The sequence below is a fragment of the Caloenas nicobarica genome, chromosome 3, assembly GCF_036013445.1.
Source record: "Caloenas nicobarica isolate bCalNic1 chromosome 3, bCalNic1.hap1, whole genome shotgun sequence".
Classification (NCBI taxonomy): Eukaryota; Metazoa; Chordata; class Aves; order Columbiformes; family Columbidae; genus Caloenas; species Caloenas nicobarica.
In genome coordinates this window covers 47,875,863-47,901,349 of record NC_088247.1, presented here as the reverse complement: position 1 = coordinate 47,901,349, position 25,487 = coordinate 47,875,863, and the positions used below count along the sequence as shown (strand labels likewise).

General features: G+C 40.1%; 1 protein-coding gene across 1 annotated transcript in view; it reads left to right on the top strand.

Annotated features, from left to right (window-relative positions):
• Positions 1-311: 311 nt before the first annotated feature.
• Positions 312-25,487, top strand: part of SEC63 (SEC63 homolog, protein translocation regulator) — a 59,822-nt gene continuing 34,646 nt past the window's right edge. The window contains exons 1-4 of the mRNA XM_065632639.1: positions 312-530; positions 17,772-17,871; positions 18,812-18,926; positions 23,698-23,810. Of these exons, the coding sequence (XP_065488711.1) occupies positions 407-530; positions 17,772-17,871; positions 18,812-18,926; positions 23,698-23,810 (452 nt within the window). The 5' untranslated portion in view covers positions 312-406. The remainder of the gene's footprint in view (positions 531-17,771; positions 17,872-18,811; positions 18,927-23,697; positions 23,811-25,487) is intronic.

The following is a 25,487-nucleotide window of genomic DNA, read 5'->3' as shown; positions in this document are numbered from 1 at the left end:
AGCCGGGCGGGGTCACGGCGCCCCTCGGGACCGGGACAGGGTCAGGGACAGCGACAGCGACGGCGGCGTGAGGCGGCGGGACAACACCGCCCCCGCCGCCCTTCGGCCGCGTCTCTCGGCGCGGCGGAACGCGAGGGGGCGGGGCTTTCGGCGAGCCAATCGGCGGCCGGGCGGGGTGCGTGGGTGGGGGCGCGCGCGCCGCCCGTGACGCCACAATGCCTATGGTGGCTGCACGGTGACACGTCTCCTTCCGCGGCGGCGCCCGGGAAGGGGGCGGGGGGGAGCGCCCGTTCTCGCGGGATCCCGGAGCGGCTGGCCCGGCGAGACCGGGCCGCCCGGCGGGGACGCCAGCGGCGGGGGCGGGCGGGCAGGCAGGCGGCCGGCACGGCGCTGAGCTGAGGCGGCCATGGCGGGGCAGCAGTTCCAGTACGACGACAGCGGCAACACGTTCTTCTACTTCCTCACCAGCTTCGTGGGGCTCATCGTCATCCCCGCCACCTACTACCTGTGGCCGCGGGACCAGCACGCCGGTGAGCGGCCCTGCCCCGGGGCCCGGCCTCCGCCTGCGGCCGCCGCCTCCCCTCCCCCTCGCTTCCCTCCCCCCGCGCCGCGGCAGAGCCGAGCGGGGCCGGGCCGGGCCCGCAGCGCCGCCGCTCCGCTCCGCCCCGCCCGGGGCTCCCGGCCGGCCCTGCGGGGAGCCCTGCGGAGCGCGGCCCCGGGGGCCGCCGCTCGTCGGGGGCGGCGGGCTCGTCGGTGTCGGCCATTTAGCGGTACCTGGCGGCAAACGGGGGGTCCGAGCAGGCTCCGCGCCCCTCTCCTGCAGAGTCATTGCTGCGCTGGGGGATAACGCTTTGTTTGGGGCTTTTTTTTTTTTTTTAAATTTTCCTGTGGTGTTTTAGGGAGGACGACCTAAATTTTTATCGTGGGAAATGAGTAAACCACTGAACGTTGTTTTGGGGTTGAGCCTGAAGAGGAGAAGTTACCAGGCTCTGCTCTGATGTGCCGCGAGGTCACAGCGAGTGTGGAAACGGGGCTTTAATTTTTCCCGATGCAAGTCACGCTTAGGTGTCCTAAGTGCTAGATTCCTGTTCCGCCCTTCGGAATGAAGTTTTGTCGCCCAAACGATGTTAGAAAAGTTTCTCTGAATACTTCTAAATTTCATTTCCACAGTCATTTCTCTCTTTGTCTTTCTTGCATCCCTCTGTTCTTGGAGAGAGAAGGCATTTTGGTATATGGGCTGCCAGGACCACATTTTTAGCTGCAGTTTTGAGATTAAAAAGACTGTAGAAATTGTGTTTAAAGGCAGGATAGTAAATGCTCAGTAGACCACGGATACTTGATGCTGATTCCATTGCTGAAACTACTGACCTTTTAAGCACACCTGTGCTTTACAACCTGAGGAAAAAATCCCTTTTGTTCACTGCATCTTTTTTATGTTCAGTATCTTGTGGTTATTTAGTGGGCTTGTATGTAATTTTAAATGGCTTATGTGGTTCTGTTTAACTTGGTTTTGTACATAAAAGAAATACTCAACAACGACATCTTACTCCTATGCCCTCTAGTAAAGAGTAAGTAGAAAAAAAAATCGATAGAACAAATGCAGTTTTGGTGCTAAATCATGGTTGTTTACAGTCTTGGTTGTTGGCAAGCATGCCTGGGGCTTCTGGCAGGGCACTGGCTGGAGAACCTCTGCCATCCAGATACTACCTGTTGTACGGCTGAGGAGTTAGTTCTTTCTGTTGTAAAGAAAGGTTTCTCTGCCTTGTCTTGCGGAGTCCTGACTGTTGCAAGAGGGAGGCGTTACTGTTGTTGAAGACATTTTGTAATCTTTGGGTTGTTTTTAGGGATCGGAGAGGGGTGACAGCTCTGTTTCCATAACCTTTCCCCAAAACTCAAGATTTTTCTTCTGGAGAAGAGCGGGAGGCAATAGGAGGAAAAATTGTTCTTTCTCTTGAATAATGTGTTACTTCTTCCATAGTTCTTAGCAGCTACTTTTTGGGAAACCTGATGTGGCTTAGTTGAGATCCTTTGCAGAGCGGTATGGTCAGCAGTCACCGTGCTCTTAACTTCAGTTTCAAAGGGCTGACAGTAGCAGGAAAAGCTGTAGAAATGCTGTCAAACTTGGAAATGCTTTGCTAGCTTTATATTTGATCTTCATTTATCCTTACAGAATGGCAGAAAATGAAAACCTAACTTTGGAATATGCCTGTCTGGATTGTACCCACTTGCCAAATAGACCTGCCATTAAACATTACTCATTTCTTTACCTCTAGCCAGTGTTGTTGAGTGTGTGGAGGGCCTGCTGCATATCCTTCTGCAATTAGCGCTAGATTCTTACACAGCTATATCAAACCATGCTTTCCAAAACACAAGGTAAATTTTATTACGCTGTTGGTACAAAAATGAGTCAACTAAGTGAAAATCACCAGGCATGGCAATGAATGGAAATGAAAGGATTATTTCTGCCTCGTAACTGCCTTAATGGATTTTAAAATCTAAGCATAGTCCAATTTTTGGCACACGATTTAATAGTGTGCTTGAGTTCTATTCTGCAGGCTCTTTTCAAAAAATGAGTTGAGGTGTTCTGCAGATCTTGTTCCAGGCTAGTGGAGCGCTCCCATGCTTCATTGTGGTGTTCTGGTTGTTTAATACATGGCTCTTGTGCAACTTGTTTCCAGCAAAGCCCTCTGAATAGTCTTCATACAGCTTCATATGTATTCAACCATACCTATTCCAGCATTTGAACTGGATTTCAGGAATCAATTAAAACCTTGTGATGGTGCAAAGTCCCAATTGTTTAGCCGTGACTTCTTGTTTTCAGAAAAGTTCATTAAAAAAAACCCAGCAAACCAAAGCACATGTATAATTTTGGAAGCTAAGAGAAGACCTATGTCTTCAGAAGAGATTTTTTTTACCACTGCTATGCTAGCACTTGATTCCTATAAGAAGCAGGAATATCTAGACTTTGATAAGAGATGTTTATTTTGATACTAATTTAGAGCAGGTTTTCCAAACAGTGAGGCACAGTACTGGGCCAAACTGTATAAGCTCTGCCAAGACCTCTGCTCTCTCTCTGTAGAATCAACTAACATTTTTGTTCTGGAATTGTTTTGTCCTCCCCGTGCTAGAGAAGCCAGCATAGTTTCTTCATGGTCCTGGGTGGAGTTGGTGAGATCCAGGTGGACTTCATAGCTGTTATAGCTCCAGCTGCAGCAGAACCTGGCAGGAGTGGGAAGACTGGATTGGAGTGAAATGAAGCAAGTCACCTGCCTGTCCTCCTCACTTCAAGAACCTTTTGCAATGTGAACCAGAGCACCTGAAAGATACAGAGCAGATTCCTTTTTTTGGTAAAAACTAGGTTGGAAGGTTGTGCTTCAGCCACATTGTGTTGTGAGAGTGGACTAGAGCTAGTGTGACGCAAGAGGGAAATGCTCATGGTGGGGAGGTCAAGCCTTTGGTGCTTGCTGCTTCCTTCTGCAAATGTGCTGCCACGGGCTGCTGGTACTTGGTGCAGTAGAGAGTGCCGGTGGAGGGTGAGGAATGAGAGTGCAAAATGTTCACGGCTCTCTTAAGCGAGGTTTAGCACCAAAAATCTGGGAATTGCTAATGGTCTGTAACATTTTAGCATGTGTTCTGTGCTGTGGTTTTGTAGTAAGTGACCACAGAGTAAATTAAAGATAAAAAGTTGGTGTTTGTTTTTGCCATACTGAAGTCTGGAAATTAAGAAAATATATATTGCTTTACTACTTGTAGAAAACTCAGAATGTGTTACCTAATGTCAGTTTTTTAGTAGGATAGTTTTTTGGCAAGCCATTAAGATTTGCTCTTAGTTATTTTTTAAAAGCTTTGAAAAGCCTTTTCAATACCACTGTCTTGAAAAACAATGTGATTTAACTTTTTGCCTCAAGTCTTGAGTAAAATCTGAGCTGCTTTTATTTCCTAGGCATCTAAACCTGCTTTCTCAAGGGATTCTGAGAGAGTTCCTGTGAAGTGTTGCTGCAACCTGTAGTAAGGATCAGTAGTTATATTTGAGAGGGTTTTGCTGTGGTAGTCACCCTGTGAACTGTCCTATAACTTCATTACCTCAGCTTCGATAAACCAAACAAGCAGGTAATTGACTCTGTAAAACGGATTTGTCCCAATGACTATATCTCCTTGGCGTTCATTGTGGAGCTAATAAGGCTCTTGTAAAAGGTTAATTGTTCAGCTTTGTGTCTTGGGCTGCAGTTTCATAACCACTTCAAGGTAGCAGTGCTCTGACAGAGCAAGTCTTATATTTCTCCCCCTCGCTTGTGCAAAACAGAGCACCCTGGGCAGCATGAGGCACTGGAAGAAACTCATTTGAGCTAAAATGAATTTTTGCCTCATTTTTTTCTGTCTTTTAATGTGTATTGGTTTCTGTAGAGGACTCACTTTGTGAATGTCTGGTATGGTGCAGGATATGACTGTGAGCTGGGGGAGAAGACTGATTCTTTCAGTGGTGTTGATGGCTTCAGGTGATGGTGAAACTGCCAAGTCTTGACTTCTATCTTTAAAACATAGATGTGTGGTTTATTATTGGAAAAAAACAGATCATACTTTTGTGATTTACCTCTGTTGTGGGTAAATATTGGTATAGCTTTAGCAGAATTCATGTGAGGAAAAGTATTTCAAGGACTGTTCTTGATCTGGAACAAAAGTACAGTTACTAAAAAGTTATTCTGGTGCAGATTCACTTCTTAACTAAAAAGTATTTTCTGAAATGGGGTTTTTAAAGTTATTTTTCAAAAAGTTAATTGTGAGAGTTGAACAGAAAATGTTTTTTTTCCCAGCAATTGGGGTGGATAAGTGCCTGCCAAAGTATCTTTGGATTGTTGGACTCGCTTTGAACCAGTTTCACTGTAGGCTTCTGTGGATTGAACATCAGTGTCTAGAAAGGAAATGGAAAGCAAGAGGTGAATGAGTTTAGTTGGATAGTGTGCCAGTTGTTGCTCAATGCTGATGTGTTTGCTCAACTTTGTGTGCTTTTTGACTTGCACCTGTGCTGCTGAATTGAGACACATAATTATAAAGCTGTGCTGAAACGTGGCTGTAGATTGAGGTGGTTCTAATTTTTGAGTTGATTTAGGTCTGCGTTAAATAAATTAACCCATTTCAGGGCACTGGGTATTCATAATGTGTTGCAAAGCTGCTGGAAATAATAAAAGTCCCTTTCCTGAGTCTTTTACAGTAACTTGAACAAAACAAGATGTTGGGAACAGTTCAAAAATCCCAAAGAATAATATCTGTGAATGGAGGGATAATGTTAATGAAAGTTTTCCTTTGCAGTCTCTTCTCTGAGAGAAAAGAGGCTGTAGGAGCTATTCTGCTTGGAACATAGATCTTCCTTCTTGAAGTGTGAGAATAGAAAAGCCTACTATAGGAATGGAGGAAAAAAAAGGATAAGCTGCTGCATTTTCATAGCTTAACAAAATTGAAATAAAGGGCGTTCAGTTTACTTTCATTGTGATAGAAACCCAAATAAAGTGTGTATGTTTTTTTTCTTGGTCCACACCCCCACCAGCTATGTGTTGTCCTATTGCTCACTAACCTTCTCTCCTGCACCCTCAACTCTCAAATGTTTCTGAGATGTAGCTAAAGATTTCTTGAAGGACACTGGGCTAATACAAACAAAAACTTAAAATCTGGTTAAAGGAGGCTATTCCCTGCTAATCTTTGAAGATGCCATGCCTCTAGGAAGTAGCACAGGCAGTTTGGGAACTGCAGTTCTAGTCTAGTCTTTTTGCATTGAGGCTAGGCAAAGTACAGAAATGCTATAAAAATATAGCTTGTTAGGTGAGTACTAAAAGGGAGAATAGACTGTAATGGAGATACTCAATACTATTTTGTTAGGTTTTTTTACTTTATTGCTATTTGGAAGCAGTAGGGTTTTTTGCATGTTACTGTAGATAGGTAACACTTTGCACGTGCTCGAACTCTTGAACGGAAGTCCTGAGAAGTCCTTTCGTAAAGGTTTACTGTATCAGGAACCATGCTTCTGTGTATCTGCCCACTATACTGGATATCCCTGTGTAGTAATGTGAGTATCAAGGCTTCTCTAATTTTTTTTGGTGCATTTTTCATCTGTAGATCTCAAGGCTGTTTTGAGAGATCCATATTAATCTCTTGCTTGAAGATGGAAATAGAGGAACTGAGGCTCTTTAAGGACAAACAGTGTGCAACTTGGATGTGACTCAAGCCAATGTAGGGAATGCAGGCAGCATTTCTGCTATCTGTAATGAGCACTTATACCTTACAGCACCTGGAGGAGAAGAAGGGCATCTTGGTGCTACCTAATACTACTGCTCTCACTCCGGGGTAGAATTCTTATGTGTTGCTTCTCATCCTCTGGTGAGATCAGATTGGTTGGAGTGGGTTGACTGTGACCCCTGTCCTTGCTCACAGCTCACTGAAAACTCATTAATCTTGCCTCAAAAGTATTTCACAGTGTTTCAGTATTCGGTGTAGTACAGGATAAAAGTACAGGATGCTGGTAAAGAGCGGGATAAAAGGATAGGATAAAAACACGTGATGCCGTGCTCATTGCTGATACTTGTGTGGTGGATGGGCATAGGTGTGAAAACTTGATCTCTGAATATAAGTGTTCTGTGCCCATGTGTGTGTGTGCTTATCCTTTCCTGTTAATATAATCTTTGAGCAGTGTGTCAGGAAGTGGGAGGAGAGTCAGTGAAACTCAGTTATGCATTTAAAAACTGTTATTACATATAAATGGATTTCTTTTGAGGTATTGAGAGTACTGTGGTTACCTTAAACCATTCCAAGTTCAGAAAATACAGCTTATTAGTGACTATTAAAAGGGAGACTGTAATATAATGGTGATATTTAATACTATTTTGTTAGTGTTTTACTGTATCGCATTTTGAAGCAGTAGGGTGTTTTTACAGAAAAGTTTGAAGGGCAAACATCATGAGATGTCATTACTAATGCCTAGCAATTACCTCTAAAAATGCTTTTCAAAACAAAACATTTGGACAGAGTTATCTAAATGGCTCTGTTGTTTGGAAAAAAGGCATGTCTTTTCCTATAATTTTTTTTAAGTACTGTAATCTTATTATAAGCATTGTAACCTCCTAGTAGTAAAATAAAATTAATAACCCTGTACTAGAGATTCATTGAGTAACTTCAAGACTGTCCAGAACACTTAATTCTGACAAGCTTTTTGTTGCAAGATAAAGATCAAGCTATTAAAGGAACTTTCTCTCTCATTACATGTAGATGAAAATAAAGCTGTTTCTGTGGCTTTTTTTTTTTAATGTTCAATCTTTGTTATGGAAGCTTATGAAAACAGTGTTGTAAAAGTTTAGTATATACCTTGTTGTTAATTTTCTACTTGCTGCGGGAATATCTTGACTGCTCACATAGACAACACTGAACTACCAGGATGTACCAGGATGTACGTACTAGAGAATTCAAGTTAGTGCTATTTAACCTGATATATTCAAGGGTAAAGTGTGATGGGTCAGTTACGGTTTCATGAGCAGCTAAACCATTCTTGGAATAGGAGCAGGAACTTGAGAGAGGAGCAAGGTCGGTGGTGAGGAATGGGATCAGTAGTGATTCAAAAGTGAGGATTTGGAGTTTGGTAAGTGTGTGTGTGGTGTGTTTTTTGGTTTTGGGTGTGTGTGGTGTGTGTGTGTTTTTGTTTTTTTTTTTTTTTAAATTCATGGAGAGTGTTTGCTGTGCTAAAAGAGAGTCATTGAACTGAAAAACATTGGAAACTGGGAGAACACGCAAAGAGGGGTGCAGAACTGCAGGATTTTGAACAAGTCTAGAGCGGGGCTGCCGCTGTGTCCTTTCCCCCGCCGTGCTGCCTTCTCCTGCTGAGGGAGCTGTAGTCCTTTCCCTCAGTTGTCAGCCAGGACCTGACACATGTGGTGCCTCCATTTCACGGTAAGGGAGGTTGTGCTGGCTGGACCATGTCAAGAGTAGGGAGAAGCCCAAAATAGGTACTTCATTTCTTTCCTGAGCAAAAAGATTTGTGCCTGCACCAGGTTTTTAAATAAGTGTACAATTAATTGAGAAGATTGAAGAGGTGATTTCAGATTTTCACTTTATTTTTCCCTTGTACAGAAAATTATAAGCATTCTAAACATGTTTCTGTTGGAGGTGATGCATTTTAGATTCAAAAGATGCCTTTATCTTGGTTGACTGGTTGAACTGTTTGAAGCTAGGATATTTGCTAACATTGTGACTTCTACAAAGGCTTACCAATAAAGTTTCAAATATCTTTTTTTGAGAAACAGAAAAGTGGATATACTGGGTCAGGTCAAGTGTCTTCTTTACATGATATTACAAAAGTATATGTCTTAAGGAGGGAATAGCAGGACAAGCATAAATGGTGCTTCGTTTGCATATTCTCCCAGTTTCCAATGGTTTTCAGTTCAATGACTCTTTCAGCACAGCCTCCCTGCCATCCTGCGGCAAGGAGTTCACCAGCTCTGCTGCCCACATAGCAAATAATCACTTTTGTTTTGTATCTGCTTCTTATTTTATGGTCCTTATTTGCTCTAATGGAAGAGGCAGTAAACATTCAATCCTGTATGTCCTGGCTGTCACTTAGGTATTTTACAGCCTTCTGTTACCTCTCCATATACTTTTCTCTCTCCCAGCCGAAAGATTTGTAGCTTGTATTTGGGACATAAATTTTCTCATACATATGATGGCTCTTTTCACCTTAATTGAATGTTTTCTAGTTGCCCCTCTTTAAGAGGTGGGAACTAGGACTGTGTATCATACTTAAGGTTATACATACCTTAAGCTTATATGGTGGAATAATGTTATCTTCCTTTCCTCACAGGAATGCTCTAAACATTTGCTTTGCTTTTTAAAATGAATAAGCATTCAGCTGAGGTGTTCACAGGGCAGTTTCTCGCAACACCAGGATCGCATTCCTGAGAGGTGATGGTGCCCCTTGCTCTTTACATTTTCATACCCTGAATTCCACCTGTGATTCTGTAGTCCATTTGCTTGATCTTTGCAATTCTTTAGGATACCCCTGCCACCTAGAATAAGTTTAATATTGTCCAGAAGCTTTATTTTATTGCTTAACCCTTTACCAGTGTTAGTTCCTAGCGAAATGTATCATAGCTCCGACACAGATTTCTGCAGAACTCCTGGTGATTTTCTTCTGCTGTGAGAACTGACCATTCACTCTGTGTTCTAGTCTCATTTATTTTTACAATTGTTATGTAGTTGTCCTGAAAGACTTCTAAGAGAAACCTTTTAAAAGCCTTCTGGAAACCACAGACTATGTCAGTAGGATCTCCTCTTCCATATGTTTACTTCCTTTAGAGGACTCAAGTTTGTAAAGCTCACTTTCTCTTTACAGAAGCCCTATTGATGATAAATGCATGTATGTTGCTTATCCTCATGTTCACTAATTCTGTCCTTGATTATAGTTTCTTCAAGGTGTGTATGAGAACAGTACTGAATACAGGCATTTTTAGTGACTGGTAGTATGCTAAGTGACTTTTATCTGCATTTGTTTTGTATTGCATGTGTTCTGGTTTCCTCCACATACCACATTCATAAAATATACCTGATAATTAAGGATGTGTAAGTCTTGGAGCCCGGTGTTGTTGTTAATTTAATCTGAAATTGTTAACCTTGACTCATACGGGTGTCATTTCATATTAAAATGGTCAGTTTTCTGATTCCTCTCAGAATCTATTAAAGTTTTGCTGATGCACCTATAGGTCTAGCCCCACTATAAATTTGACAATTTAGGTGATGTAGCTTAAAAGTTAGTTTAGTTATTCCCACTTGTAGTTTTGCCAGCACAAATGAGACAGTATACTAGGAGGAAGGAGAAGGTTTTGAAATGGCTTGATTAGGAGTAATGTGGAACTGTGCCCTGAGTCCAGCGAGGCCGACTGTAAACAGAAAGTCCAGGTAAGTCAGCTCTGAAAATAATTTAACTTTCAAGATATTGAATAATCTTATGTTACTGTTTATTAATGTTGTTAGTAACAAATGCTGTCTTTTGGTCAGGAAACACATGTGGAACTGTGCAAATGCAAAGTTGGGTTACTTTTTGTCCCTTGTACTAATTGCTGCAAAACCTGCTACAGAAAAGAAGCAGCCTTGCTATTAAGGTCTTTCACAGGACCTTCTGTAGCTTATGAACTGAGTTTTAATAGTCAACAGCATGTTACTCAAACCAGCTAATATTATTTGATTATTTCTATGAGTATTTACTAGACAGAAAAATCTCTCTGAAAATGAGGGTCAGATTATTCGGCTATAAACATTTTAGTGAAGAGGCTAACTTGGGCATGACCTCTTTATAGATAAACTTGGGGTAATGAGGAAAAGTCTTACAGTAATAGACATTAAAATCAGAAAGCATCAGTTCAGATCACTTAATTCTTCACTGGAATGGTCAGTTCGAAGTCTTTCCCCAGTGTTTTATGTGACTTGTAATCTTAATTGAAATGCTAGTGGTCATTTGAAGGTTTTTGGATTTAAGCAGCTGCATTTTAGAACACTTTTAAATCAATCTATTTTGTTTTATGCCTTGTAACGAGATTTTACACTATAAGTCAATGCTATTATAATGAGGTTTGAAATTATTAGTACTTCATAAGAGTTCCTGACTTTGAGTTACTGTGAGTTTGAATCCTGCCTCTTAGTTGCTGGAGGAGATGGGTTACTGCTTTAAAACATCATTGTCAGTGTCTTCGTTTGAAAGCAAATGTAGGGTTTTTTCCTAATCTTGTGATTTTTATTTTTTCCCAGATACCGTACTATATCCATGTGGATATTATTTTATAGTAATTATTAAGGAAAATGCCAATAGAGATAAGCTAAAGTGACCTAGTAATACAGTAGGGTAGTATTTTCATACTTGTATTCATCACCTGTTATCTGAGAAATGATTCTGTGATTAAAAAGGCGAATTTGTTTGGAAAGCCCCAGTTCAACACCTCAGTAAATAAATTGTAACATTGTTTAATTTCTGTGATTGTTGAAGTTCAGCATTGGCATGTGTATGTGTATACATAGTATATATTTATACAGATACATAGCTGTTGAAAGGAAACAGGAACCTTTTTGAGTGCACAGAGGATTAAAACTGTAGAACTCTGAATTAAAAGCAGCAAAATCAGAAACTCGAGCAGTGGTTCTGCTGAGCTCTGTTACCCTCAGTTTTAATGGAACATGTTTAATGCTTAGAGCCATGGTACCCTGGGGTCATAACCTTTACTCAAGGTTTGCAACCTGTGTGTACTACTTGTATCTGTTGTAGTCCACAGGTACTAATTTCCAAGGCAAGGATAGAGAGGGGATGACACGCTGCAAGTAAGGTTTGTGAAAGTCTGTCTTTTAAGTGATCTTGGCATTTCTTGGGCTGCAGAACTCCGTCACTCCATGTTCCTTGCTGGAAGAAGTGCTTTTATTTTGAAACCAAGCAGTGTTCCACTTTGGGTAAACTGTCTGCATCTGGTGTGCTGGATGTTTCATGTGCACCTCCTCATATTTATTTTTATGATAGAGTCCACTGGAGCTGTATTTTAGACTTGCTGCCTTTGCTTTTCTCAGTAGCCTGAAGGCAGAAAGGAGGCAGGAGGCTAGGAGGTGTTTCTGTTCTTTCCTATTGTTTCAGACAGAATGATGGAAAACTGATGGCTTCAATTTATTCTGGATATTATGTTTTTAGTTAGTTTTTGGTTGTCCTAAAAACTGACTGTATAATCTTTTCAGACTTTTATATACTTCTAGAGTACTGATAGTCTTATTTTGTGGTATCTTTTCCTAAAACTGCTGTGTTTGTTGTAGCTGAAACAAGATTCTGGTGATTAAGATTTTTTACTTTTGTATCATTCCAGGTGTATCTCTTTCCCTTCCCTTCCTTTCCCCTTCCCTCTCTTCCAGAGTTGCCCATCTCCAATAAATGTGTAAACTTGTTTCTTAGGAGGATGTAAAAAATGAAAAAGAATCTCTATTAGGTTTTCTTTTGGAGCAGTTGTTGGACCCTCTAGAACCTGAAACAGAAAGATCAGGTCTAGGTAGGGATCATTCGTCAAGCATTCCTGAGGATAAAATGGATTCTCCTGTTTCTTCAGAAACAAATATGACTTCTCAAACTCTTTTAGTATGAGAGCAGTGAAGACCACTTCTGTGTCACTGTCAGAAAGGTGTAAGGCAGAAGTAGTTTCTGAAGTAAAAGGTGGGTTATGTTACCCTACACAGGTTACTAAAAATGAAACAAAACTTGTGCAGTGCTGTTGTGTTTGGGATGAACACCATAAAGCAATACAAAATTCCTTGTATCCCACATCTTTTTTTGATGGTTGTATGTAATCAACAGAAACTGTGGATGCAACCTGTGATCAGCTTCCTTCTGTGTTTGTGTACCCTGTGTTCTTCACCCATCATGTGGTGGATGAATGAACAGATGTTGAGACACAGACATGAGAGATTTTTTTTTGCCCTATGAGGCTGATCAAACACTAGAACAGGTTGTTCAGAGAGACTCCACAGTCTCTGTCCTTGAAGATACTCAAAAGGTCTACAGCCAGAGCCCTGAGCAACCTGTTTTATTTGACCTCCGAGCAGCAGCGTTGGATTAGATGATTTCCAGAGGTCTCTTCCAACCTCAAATATTCAGCTGTTCTGTGATACAGAGACTTGTGTTGTCTGGGTTACCCACCAAGAAAAAGTGGACACATCTGGCTTATTCATCCTAAAATCGCTCTCTCTGAAGATCTTGATATTCAAGAGACATACTTAAGTTCTGACAAAAAAGAATCAATTATTTACTTAAGCATTCTCTGCTGATACCTGTATTGTCACCTGAAATACAAAGGAAGAAGACCTTTAGTCACCAAATAAAAGAAATAAAGATCAAAGATGATTTTTTTTCCCTCCTTTTTAAATAATTGCTTTGAGCTTGTAATTCAGATGTTGTATACCTCTTTGGAGTCAACATCAAGTTGGCTATATCTCAAATTTACAGATCATTGATCTTTAGTCATTCTCTAGTTAAGGTATGTAGCCAAATGGACAGCTGTCTTTAAGGAAGCAAAAGTCTAAAATATTTGTTAATTACTTTATTCTCATCCGAAAGTAGTAAGCAGATTAGTGTACAGATGGACTTTCCCCCCCTCAGTTATGAATAGCCTAGCCATGCTGGGATCTTGATTTTTATTTTCTTTTATCTAAAAACTTTAGACAATGTTAGATTAAAACCTGCTAGTATCACTGGATGACCTGACTAGCTCTTTCTGAACGATTGAAAGAGATGGCACTCAGGTTCCCTTTTGTATCAGTAATTGGTTTATTTCTTGAAAGCTTGAAGGGTGTGTTAAGATGTAGTTTTGGCTGGATATTCACATAGATTTGTCAAGATATTGTTATAAGCACTTGTGAGAACCCTCTGAATGTAAGAGTTGTATTGATGAAAAATTGCTTGTGAATCTCAGGAACTTTGGATGCATCTATAACAATTTGAGGAGAAATGGGGGAAGTATAGGATGCTTCCCCAGATTATTTGCAAAATGAACTTGCACCCTACATGCTCCTCTGAGAGATGTGCTTTAACAGTACTTTGCATGGATTATTGTTAGCTAGATTAATTCAAAAGCCTGTGGGTGCACCATGCCTTAGCTTTTCAAGGCTGTTTAATACCTATTTTAAAAGCCATAGAAGAGATTCAGTATTGTTGAGGGTTTTACCCATCAAATGAGAAGGCGTTTTGACCAGAGGAAAATCATTGCCCCCACCACTTGTCTCCTTGTAATCCTGTATCAAAGGACAGCGTCTGAAGTGCTCTTGTGGTTTAATGGGGAGCCATGATCTGGAGCGAGAAGAAACAGAGAACTCTTATCTGCCTTTCAGACTCTGAACCTCTTTCCCTGACAGAGCAAGGATTCCAGCGCTAAAATCCAAAGAAGGTGCAATTCCTCTTTTGCTGCAAAGCTTTACCCTGAGCAGCATGTAATGTGTAACGTGTACTTGTGCATGCTTGGGGTCTGCAGGATGCTGCAGGGACTGTGGCAGTTCTGTGGCATGGCAAATCCAATTCTGTGAAAGAAAACTGCTTGGGAGAGGAAGGTAAAGCAAAAAAGGACCCAATTTATCCAGAGCTTGCTCATTAAGAATACATCGCTGCTTTATTTATTTATTTTTTTTAGGCATAGTACTTATCTGGTATTCTGGCTCTTGCTAGCTTTTTTTTTTTCCTTTTTCCTGCAGCCAATTTTTTCTTAACAATGTAAGTGTTTCTTTGGTGCGATCACATATGTTGTCTGTAAATTAACAGGAAGCCTGTTTTTCCTGGATACAGCAGGAATATAGCTTTTTAATTCAGGGTGATGTTTTGCCAGTGGCTTTCTGCCTAAGCTGGGAGTGATGCTGTCTGTACTTCTGTACTCCTCCTTCTTTCTCCCAAGTAGCTGCCTGTTTTTGAATTCCACAAGTTAATATGTGTTAATGATGACATGTGACAGAGGAAATGCCTCAGGATAGCTCTGAATAATTTGAATAGTCTGGACTTTAGCCTTAACTTGGGAAGAATGCAGTTCTTTATGTTCTGGATAGATAGCTATAAACATTCATCTTTTTAGTGCTCTGTTTCCTTTTTGCATTGTTAATCAGATGAGACCATTGCCATCCCAAGATCGGAAATAAATTGAGGTGCTTTTGCTTTTGTATAGTTTAATCAACTGTAATTAGATTTGATCCAGAGTTGTTCAGATGTATGTGCGCTGTTCCATGGCATCATTGTCAGGGACTCTTTAACTGACTTAAGTGGAGGGCTTAAGTTTTGCTCATACCACTTGCCTTGTTGGTGGTGTTTGGTGTGTGGTGTTTTGTGTCGTGGGTTTCTCCTCCCTCTCACTGTTCACAAAACATGACTTCTGCAGCTGCTATAGGAAGGCTGTTCCAAAAACTCAGTTCTCTCTTCAGTGTCTAGCTTCATTTTCCCCTGTGGTCAGTTTTTATTTGACCTTATCCTAACTTTTTAATTTACTGTGTACACTTATTTTTCTGTTCTCTGTGGTGCCTTCCCCTAAGGGCTTTTTGGCAGGGTAAGGTGAAGGGCATTGGCTGTTCTTGCAGGGAGGCTGCAGAGGGGATCATCTGGCACTTGCGGGGCTGGTCAGTAGGCAGGTTTGAGAATTGGGGCATTGTATTGCAAGGTGGCACAGATTTTTTTTTTTTTAAAGACAAGGAACAGCAGCTTGCTAAAAGCATCCTAGCAAAAACGCTAAAAGGAGTCATATCCTGTTAGGCTTAGTTTTACAGCGTTGAGTAAACAAAGTTGTCTTTCTTAGTCACCTTCTCTTTCTCCAAACACACTGGTAATGTGTTTTCATGTTAGTTTTAGGTATTCGTGCAGTGTAGCCAGTTAAGACAGCTACCAAACAGCACTCACTCCCTTTTGGTTTTCTGGCTGGTAATGCCTCTTACTTCTGCATTAAAAATCATAGTTTAATTTTAAGTAACAATTAGCTCACTTCTAGCTGTGGTGGATCCAGTTCTCAACTAATAGAGATATCCCACAATTTTTGTCTTAAAAGGAAAAAAAATTGCAAATAGAAAATGTTAAATTAATTTGCATTCTACCAGTAGGGAGTCAGAGTTGCATTTTAATCCTGTTTTCATTGCCATATGAATTTTTCCTTCACCGTGCTTTCTAAAGCCTTACACAAGTGAGTGAAACTGAGTGGGCGGTTGCTTAACCAAATATTAGTCATATCCTTTTTTGTTTAGAAAGTTTCATGTTTAATATCTGGTTTAAGTATGTGAACAATCTTTGCAGATTAGGAGAACCGCAAAATACCTGTGCGGTTTATCCGTTGCACAAAACCGTGAGACCAATTTGGAAGCTCATTTTGAAGCTCTGCAAGAGTCGGATCAGATGCGGGGGGCTGACTCATCTTCCATTATCTCTACCTCTCCCTCTTTGGGAGTGGTGGGACAACTAATCTGGTCCCCTCAAGGAATCCCATCAAGCTCTTGAGTGTCATATTGAGTTTTGGGGAAGATACACGGTACAGAATTAAGTAGTTCAGAATAATCTGATACAGTTTTTCTGGTTCCTGAACTATGTCTCTGCAAGCTTTAGTATTTTGCCTGCTTTACTAGTTCGTGGGTGGCCTGGTGGCATCTGTGTTCCCACTGTCTGTTTCGGCCAAATCAGCCAGAGTTTGAAGTACCATCCTGTGCTCGCATATGATCTGGGTTAAATCTGACTTTGTGGTTGATCTGGTACGCAATATTGGCATTTATGGTCATGTTTCTTTGGCCTCGGATAGTTTGGTGACTGCCAATTGAAGTTCTAGATGTTTAATCTGAGTTGCATGCTTGCTTAGAGATTCAAGCAGATCACTGAGCACTGTATCCCACCTCCCAGTATCTTCAGAATAACTCAACAGAGGTGGTCACTGTCCTCCACAATCACCTTTTCAAAATTTGCCAAAGAAAAATGTTTCCATTGTATCATAACTGCTATTTTATTTAAGATGAGGGCATTGTCATCTTAAATCTCAACTTTGCGCTTTTAAGGCTTTTTAAGATGATTGACGTGTGCTTTGGATCAAAGTTGGTAATATAATTCCTGCATTTAGATAGTTCCCCAACTCATTTAAATTGGGAAATTTAGTCACTTTGTTCACCAGCAGTATCTAAATATATTGAGACAGGATGATTTTTTTTTCCTTTTCATTCTTTCTTCTTTAGTCTGAAAAGGGCCTAGTGGTCTTATTCTTTTGCAAGTAAGGTAGTTACAGTGACCTCACTTCAGAAGTGTTGCATGTCAGACTGCATAGCCTATGGATAGACAAGTTACTTACAAGATAAACAGGATTGAAGTCACTTTATAACATATAATTTCAGTGCTAACATACAATTTCAGCACTTACAGAAATTCTGTTCGAGCTATTTGCTTTCCCCTGTAGTTTTCTTAGCATAGAAGATGACTTTGACTGAGTTGGTCTTGATTCACTCTGGAATACAACTAAAACTCTCTTAATGGAGAGAGCTTTGTCATGGTGACTTTGACAGTACAAATACAATTTCCTTCCAGCCCAGTCCTGTCCTGAAAGGACACAGGAGGGAACCTTGTTGGCTACTTAATTGTTAATGTGTATACACTCTTGCCAAGGGCCGGTATTACGGGTCTATATGGCCTACAAATAGCTGTTATCTTACTCTTCCTTCCTTTTCCCTTTCAAAGGGAAAAACCTAAATGAAGGCAACTTATTATATAAAAAGCAGATGTTGCAAAGAGGAGGAAAATGCATCGTATTTTGTATTGAGGCAGTAGCTATTGCTCTAGGTGCACTCTTTAGTTGTGTACAAACACAGTTTTGCATGTGGGTCGGAATTTTTTTTTTTTTTGTGGCTTGTTTGTTTTTTCCTGTACACGGTAGCTGACATAGTGAAATGGGAGACTTGTTTGAGTCAAGTATAAAATGGCAGCAAGAAAATTTGGAGTTGTGCGTTAGCCAGGCAAAGGCTGGGTTCGCAAGTGACGGTTGCTATGTGGCATGTGGAACATAGAATGGATTCCTTTTATGTAGCGGAGAATAATCTGACCAACTTCTTATGTTTGTGGATGTGCAGTGTCACTTAAATGGATACAAAACATTCTTTTCTCCAGTATTGCTGGAACTTTTGTTAGTCCTTCAACTGAGCTTGTACTACCTACTCTATGTAGTGAGCATGTTTGTCATTCTGCTTTTTGTCACATTGGTTAATCACAGTCTTTCTCTTTATTTTTACAGAGCAAATTCGATTAAAGAATATACGAAATGTATACGGAAGATGCTTGTGGTATCGTTTGCGACTGTTAAAACCACAACAAAACATAATTCCTACGGTGAAGTATGTTTCATTTACATGACCTTCCATTAAAGCAATTCCTATATTTTTATTTTTATAAAAATACATCTTTTGGTAATCATAATAGCTGGAATTAGTTATACAATAATTACTTTTCTGTCACAGAAGAGACATTTGCAACCTGCTATATTTCAATAATGATAATCATTATTATCTAGTAGGGCTTGAAATCAAGATGGATGCTGTTTGTCCTTTATAAAATACCTGCTAAATGAAACCAGCGAACCTCAGCACTAATAAAAAAGTAAACAATATGTTTACTTGTTCTAGAAAATAATCTTCCCTCTCTGAAATTGGTGGTGCTAGTGATGTCTTTTGATTTAAACATTTAATATGGAAACATATACATTCAAATATGCGATGATAATATTTTTAATGTTCAAAGTTGGTGGTTTTATGTCCTTCAGCTCTTTATTTGTAACTCCCACCCTCAAAATAGTTTGCTGTCTGTTATGCATCTGTTTTAGCTTTTTTTTGGTTGTTTTTCCCCAAACATTGTCTAGGATCAGGTTAAAGTAATCCTTTAAAAACAGGAAGTACTGTTGTATTTCTGCTGAGGACAGAGACTTAAAGAATGGGAAGAGTCTTTTTTTGATAGTGGCCTGCCTGAATTTAAAAACAACCAAACCAAAACCAAACAAAAAAACCCTAACAAAACCAAAACCCATACAAACAAATCAAACAAAACCCAAAAAAACCCCAAACCCAAAGAAAACGAATTAATTACAAGTCAGAGCAGCTGTCTCATCTGTGTCAAAGGTGGTGTTATAACTGAAATACCTGCTTTAAAATGGCTTTAATGTGTCTTACTGCTTTAATATTGTGTGTTGAAGGCTGATATCAAGTGGCTTCTTGCGTTATTTGCAGAATTATACTAGAGCTAGTGGATTTGTACATTTAAAAAATTATTTCTTCCAAACAGGAAAATAGTCCTCCTTGCAGGCTGGGCATTATTTTTGTTTCTTGCATACAAAGTTTCCAAAACGGACCGAGAATATCAAGAATACAATCCTTATGAGGTTTTGCATTTGGATCCTGTAAGTAGTAGCATCTTTCACTAGTCTGTACTACTGTAACTGTATATTCTATGTCTAGATGTCGAATTTAAGACTTTTTCTAAACAAAACAAGCTAGCTTTAGTGAATGTACCTGGTGATTTCGTTCTTCCTGGCATCTGAAAATTACTGCTGCTTATTGTAAAGTCAGTCTTTACATATTCTTTGCCTATTATCTGTACTCATTTATAACTTCTGTGTCTAACTCCTTCAAAATTCTAATGGCTTTCTTAATCACAGAATCACAGAATCACAGAATGTTAGGGATTGGAAGGGACCTCAAAAGATCATCTAGTCCAATCCCCCTGCCAGAGCAGGAAAACTTAGGTGAGGTTACACAGGAAGGCGTCCAGGCGGGTTTTGAATGTCTCCAGAGAAGGAGAATCCACAACCCCCCTGGGCAGCCTGTTCCAGTGCTCTGTCACCCTCACTGAGAAGAAGTTTCTTCTCACATTTAAGTGGAACCTCTTGTGTTCCAGCTTGAACCCATTACCCCTTGTCTTACTGTTGGTTGTCACTGAGAAGAGCCTAGCTCCATCCTCGTGACACCCACCCTTTATATATTTATAAACATTGATGAGGTCACCCCTCAGTCTCCTCTTCTCCAAGCTAAAGAGACCCAGCTCCCTCAGCCTTTCCTCATAAGGGAGATGCTCCACTCCCTTAATCATCTTTGTGGCCCTGCGCTGTACTCTCTCCAGCAGTTCCCTGTCCTTCTTGAACTGAGGGGCCCAGAACTGGACACAATATTCCAGATGAGGTCTCACCAGGGCAGAGTAGAGGGGAAGGAGAACCTCTCTGGACCTACTAACCACCCCCCTTCTAATACACCCCAGGATGCCATTGGCCTTCTTGGCCACAAGGGCACAGTGCTGGCTCATGGTCATCCTGCTGTCCACCAGGACCCCCAGGTCTCTTTCCCCTACACTGCTCTCTAATAGGTCATTCCCCAACCTGTACTGGAACCTGGGGTTGTTCCTGCCCAGATGCAAGACTCTACATTTCCCCTTGTTATATTTCATTAAATTTTTCCCCGCCCAACTCTCTAGCCTGTCCAGATCTCGCTGGATGGCAGCACAGCCTTCTGGCGTGTCAGCCACTCCTCCCAGCTTGGTGTCATCAGCAAACTTGCTGATAGTACACTCAATTCCCTCATCCAAGTCATTGATGAATATATTGAACAGTATTGGTCCCAGAACTGACCCTTGAGGCACTCCACTAGATACAGGCCTCCAACCAGACTCCGCCCCATTGATCACAACTCTCTGGCTTCTCTCCTTCAGCCAGTTTGCAGTCCACCTCACTACCCGATCATCCAGTCCACACTTCCTCAGTTTTGCCGTGAGGATGCTGTGGGAGACGGTGTCAAATGCTTTGCTGAAGTCAAAGCATTAATATAGTGAGGTGTATTTTTTTTAGTCTATTTTCAATCTTACTGTGATATTTATTTCCATGCCTGGTACAGGAAAAAAAGTCGTACTGGGTGTGAAATCCTCTCAGTAGCCATTTTTAGATATGCTGCTGAATAACGTGTATAAACAAGAATGCAGATTCATGTGATTTACAGCCATAGTACAGCAATATTTCTCTTGTAAATGAAAGGTTTCACTAAAGGTTATTGGTGATGCACATTTTGATGTAGTAAAGGTTACCTTGAATCTCAGTTGCATCTGTGAATGCAAACAACAAATTCTATATAGTGATACCAGCCAACTGGTTTATCGAACTGAAAAAAAAAATGTAGCGTTTATCCAGAAAGCAGATGCAGTACTTTATTTTTATGGAAGGTCAGATTCAAAATGGATATAAGAAGTTATATATCCTGAGGAGACAAATAGATCTTTTGGATGTGTCTTAAACTCTTTAGTCCTGTCAAACTCTTTGGTTCATCTTAACCACAATACCTCAAGCAAATTCTTTGCTTATGGTAATTATTCCCTGATATAGCTCCTCTTTTGAATAACAGTAGAGTTGTCTTTTCAGTGCTGAAGTCTGAGGTATGTTTTACTCTCCGGTCTAAGGAAGTACACTGTGTGTACAGCTCAACACAAGAACCAGTTTTGATTAAACTTGGTGCATATTGTTACTGTGGGAGAGCTTAATATATATACGAACATTAACAAATACATCTCTTGCCATTAGTGACGTGGCTTGTTGGCATAAGGACAGGCATCACTGGTACTGCTGCTCTAGGCTAAGAAAGCCACTAGAGCAAAAGATGTGACTCCAGCCTGTTTCTAGCTGGACAGGTAGAACAAAACCCACCTGTCATATGCAGAGAAGTTATTTCAATTCAGCCTCTGCTCAGTTCCTCTGAATGACCCATTGCTGACTTGCATTCTCTCACTGACACACAGGAACAAGATAAATTTTTGCTATTGAATGGTATCTGCAGTTTAAATGTTCATATATCTGGGTTAACTTTGGTTAAACAAATCCGGCTAGGGATTAGATCATCAGAGGATTTTCTTTTGTCATCTTTGGCAAATTTCTACCAGTAACAACCTTGAGGGGGAAAGAGTTCATATCTAGTGAATTGTAACTGAATGTTTGTTAATGAAAACCTGTATGCATGCTCAAGAAACGTGCATCTTACTCAGGCAAAGAAACCAATATGGGAATGCTCTGATCACTGATCAGGGGATGGAGCATGTTGTCATAAGGACAAGTTGAATTAAAGCCAATATGTTACAAGGGAGATGAAGAGGTGGGTGTGAAGATAGAGCAGTTGAAGCAGGGTTCAAATTAGAGTTCAAGATTCCAGAGCATGTTTGTTTTTTGTACTTGAGTGCTATCAGAGGACTTCTGTTAGGTCTCCTTGAAAAACTTCTGGTTTGGGCTACGTGAAAGTGAACAGCTTTCTTCTGTCACCATTCAAGTGGAACCTTTAGGGTCGTTGCCAGCCGTGCTGATGTTGAGGTGATACAGATGTTGAAGTACTGTTAGATAATGGAAATGTTGCTGTTTAAAAAAAAAAAAAAAAAACAAAAACCACCAAAACTTTAAAAAGAAGAAAAACGTTGCAGACAGGCACTTGAAAGTTTTGGTACACAATAATTAATTTGCGTCTTTACATTCACCCTGTGGCCAAGATTTTTTGTTTATTTGTTTGAATCTGCTGTTAGCATATCAGCTTATAAGATGAGGCTTTTTTCTCCAGAGGAGAACCATAACATGGACAGAATCAGATAACATACATGCACCTTATTTTGTATAAAATATCAGCCTTTTATTTTGAATATAGAATAGCACTTTTTGGAGCACATAACTTGAATTCACTAATACATAAGGCACTCGGTATTACTGATTTATTGAATAAACATCCTTACTGTCGTTTTCCAGGTGGGATCCAAGACAGAACAGTGAAGCTCAACACTGATTATAGTTTTGGATTCTTTTTGTAAATAGCTAATAGAAGGAAGCTCTGTCTTCCAAGCAGAGTGCTGACTGACACCAGCTGTCCTAGGCTGCTGAGCATTTCTATAAGTCAGGCCTAACCTCTGTAGCCTAGCACTTGAAAATGAGGAGTAAGCAATTAATGATAGAAAGTCTGTCATCAGCTTATCAGGGATCACATGCAATATCTGCGGGAGAGGGAAAAAATTAGGATTTTTTTTTTAATGAGCAGCATTCATGCGAGCCATGAAAACCCACCTCTTCCTTTCCAGCAAACTTTTTTTTCCATTTTCCAACCTCTGCTACTCATCTGGCATTCTTCATCTAGTTTTGAAGTGGATTTTTTTTTTTTACTCGAAATCAAATTTATTACAGAGTAAATTAATCCTGTGCATTAAATGAGACAGGCATGCTGTGGAAAAATAGTGTCGGAAAATGATAAACACATTGTATAGAGATAATGTAACAGCAAATGAAGCCTCAGGCAGCTTAATTTTTGGTTAAATTTTTTTGAAACTGTACCATCATTTTTTAAATAACTTCTCCTTTGTTAATTATTCATTTAAGGTCAGCATGCTAGACCTCTCTACCACAAAATGTTGAAAAGTCCTTTGGTAATGGTTTTGTGAAACTCAGCACAGGTAGCTTACTAGAAAAACTTCATCTGCACTTGCTATAAAGTTTTCTGCATCATGAGGTTCACAGAATAACCTGAAAGTTAACGCATAGGGAGTTGTGTTGGCGGCATTTAACAATGTGCTGTAGTAGAATAAAAATCGATCTCTTTCTTAGTTATAGGTCATGTGTTCCCTTTGTTCAAGAAGTTTGAAATAATTTATAGGTAGGATGATTCTAGTCAAAAATATTCTTAAGCAGCAGGGCAGTCCACTGTTCCTGGCGACTGACAGATTTATTTCTGCCTCCAAGCTGCAAGTGAACCATCATACTAGATCTATGAACTCTTGCTTAAATAGAAGAATATTGCAAGTGAGAATTCCTTGTATTCATGTATATATTTATGAAAACATAAGATTTGTCAAACAGATAAAAAGTCCTTTTTTTTTTTTACTATAGATGGATGAACAAGGTAATCCAGAAAAAAAAATACTCAGTCATCTGAATGTCTTTTTGTTAGACTGTGACTTCTAACTTGATTTAAAAATATTATGATTATAAAAATGTTTTTTAGAAAAATAGTCATGTTTCCATGAAATACATATATAGTTTCATAATTAGAACGTAATTCTTTAGTTCGATGAATGGTTCAGAGAAATATTGCACAATGTAATTTAGAATATATAGAAGAATGGATTTGATTTAAGAGATTTATTAGTAACTCAAAACTTTGCTTTTTAAGGGAGCAAGTATATCAGAGATTAAGAAGCAGTACCGTGCACTATCTCTAAAATACCATCCTGATAAAGGAGGAGATGAAGTTATGTTCATGAGGATTGCCAAGGCCTATGCAGCGTAAGTTTCTTTTTTGCCTACAAAAATGGGAACTTGATACTGTAAGGAGGGAAACCTTTAAGGTAATAGCAGCCAGGAAAAATCTGTTTGGATAGGTAATGAAAGTCAAAACGTGTCTTAGTTCAGCTCATACTTGCTCCATGCAAGTTGGGAAGGATAACTTAATTGTTTAGCAACTGTCAGAATACTGTAAGGTGTTGGGTCTTTTGTATTAAACTTCCATGTCATCTAGGAAGAGTGTTTCCAGTGTGATACATATTAAATCCTAAAGCTGACAAAGAACAAAATGGGTGGTGTGGATTTTAACCAACCAACCCTGTTGCAGCAATTCTGAAGTGTTACTTAGAGAATAAATACACTGTTAATTTTTCTGATGATAAAGCTGAAGAGTAGGAGACAGTATTTCAACTCTGTTCCTGTCTAGTGATAGAAATGTTTCATTCTGGTTCTGACTTGGTTTTCTCTCAGCTCTCCCACATCCCTTTTCATTTACACTTGCCTTGCGGTCCTGATTTTTGACTCTGTGACTGCTTCATATTATCAGTGTAGTTCTTAAAAGCTGAATCCTTGAATCCCGTTTTCCTCCAGAGTATTTTTTGGCCTTACCTCTGCTTATAGCTTTTTTCTTTTTTTGATCTGAGAGATTATGTGTAATATTACAAATCAGTATAAAGGAAATCCCTTTTTATTGAATTTTTCTGTATTCAAGATGTGGGTTTGGGTTTTGTAGTGCTGTTCATATGTGGAATGTTAATACAGTTCTATATTATTTTCTGCTCTAAACAATTAGCTGTCAGTGTCGAATACTCTCTGACCAGGTTTATTTAGATATTCCACGTGTGGAGTGTGTAATGTTTAATATCAAGTTTGCTTATCTGAAGATAGTTGATGTTACATGGGATTTCTGATGCAGTGGAGTGATACATTTGTTTTGTGGTTTTAATATATTTTTAAAGTTAGATTTAGCAAAATACAGCAGTCGCAATACCTGGTTCAATCACAATACCGGTGTTATTCCTGTTACCGGGATCTCTAATACACTTACTGTCATGATGCTGGGCATCCCCATGCACCAGGAAGGTGTATGTGGGTTGAAGCAGCTTGAACCTGTTCTCTTCAAAAGTCATACACTAGTTGTCCAGTTTTTATACTCAATGTTGGACTGAGCCAGTTATGCACTTCCCTCATGCTGGTCTGGCAAACTCGGGAGACATTCATACTATTTTAATACACTCAAGGAGAAACATTTATGCTATGAATTGATCCATGCAGCTGTTGGTAGGCGTTTATCTAAAACAAAGGCCACCCTCTGGTCCCCTTGGTGTTGTGATAGAGTCAGCTGCTTTGCAACAGCTGTGGTGAGTCACTGTGATCAGTCTGAGTGTCATGGCCCATTGGCCTTGCCAGTCTCCTCTGAACCTTCTTCCATTGTGGAGGTTTATTGGGTCAGTCACATCATCTGAGAATGCAGCAAGCTGGTGATTTCTGCTTTTAAGTCAGTTGTCTATGTGGTTGACTTTACTGACTGAGAGTCCTGTTTGAGGTGAGGTGTGAAGCAGAACCAACACCACCCTCACTTGAGCAATTGTGTTGTCCTTTCTGCTTACACGCATCTGCATCACTATGAAAGTCTCTTCAAGAGGATATTCTGTTACTGCTTTCTGAACTCTTGAAGCA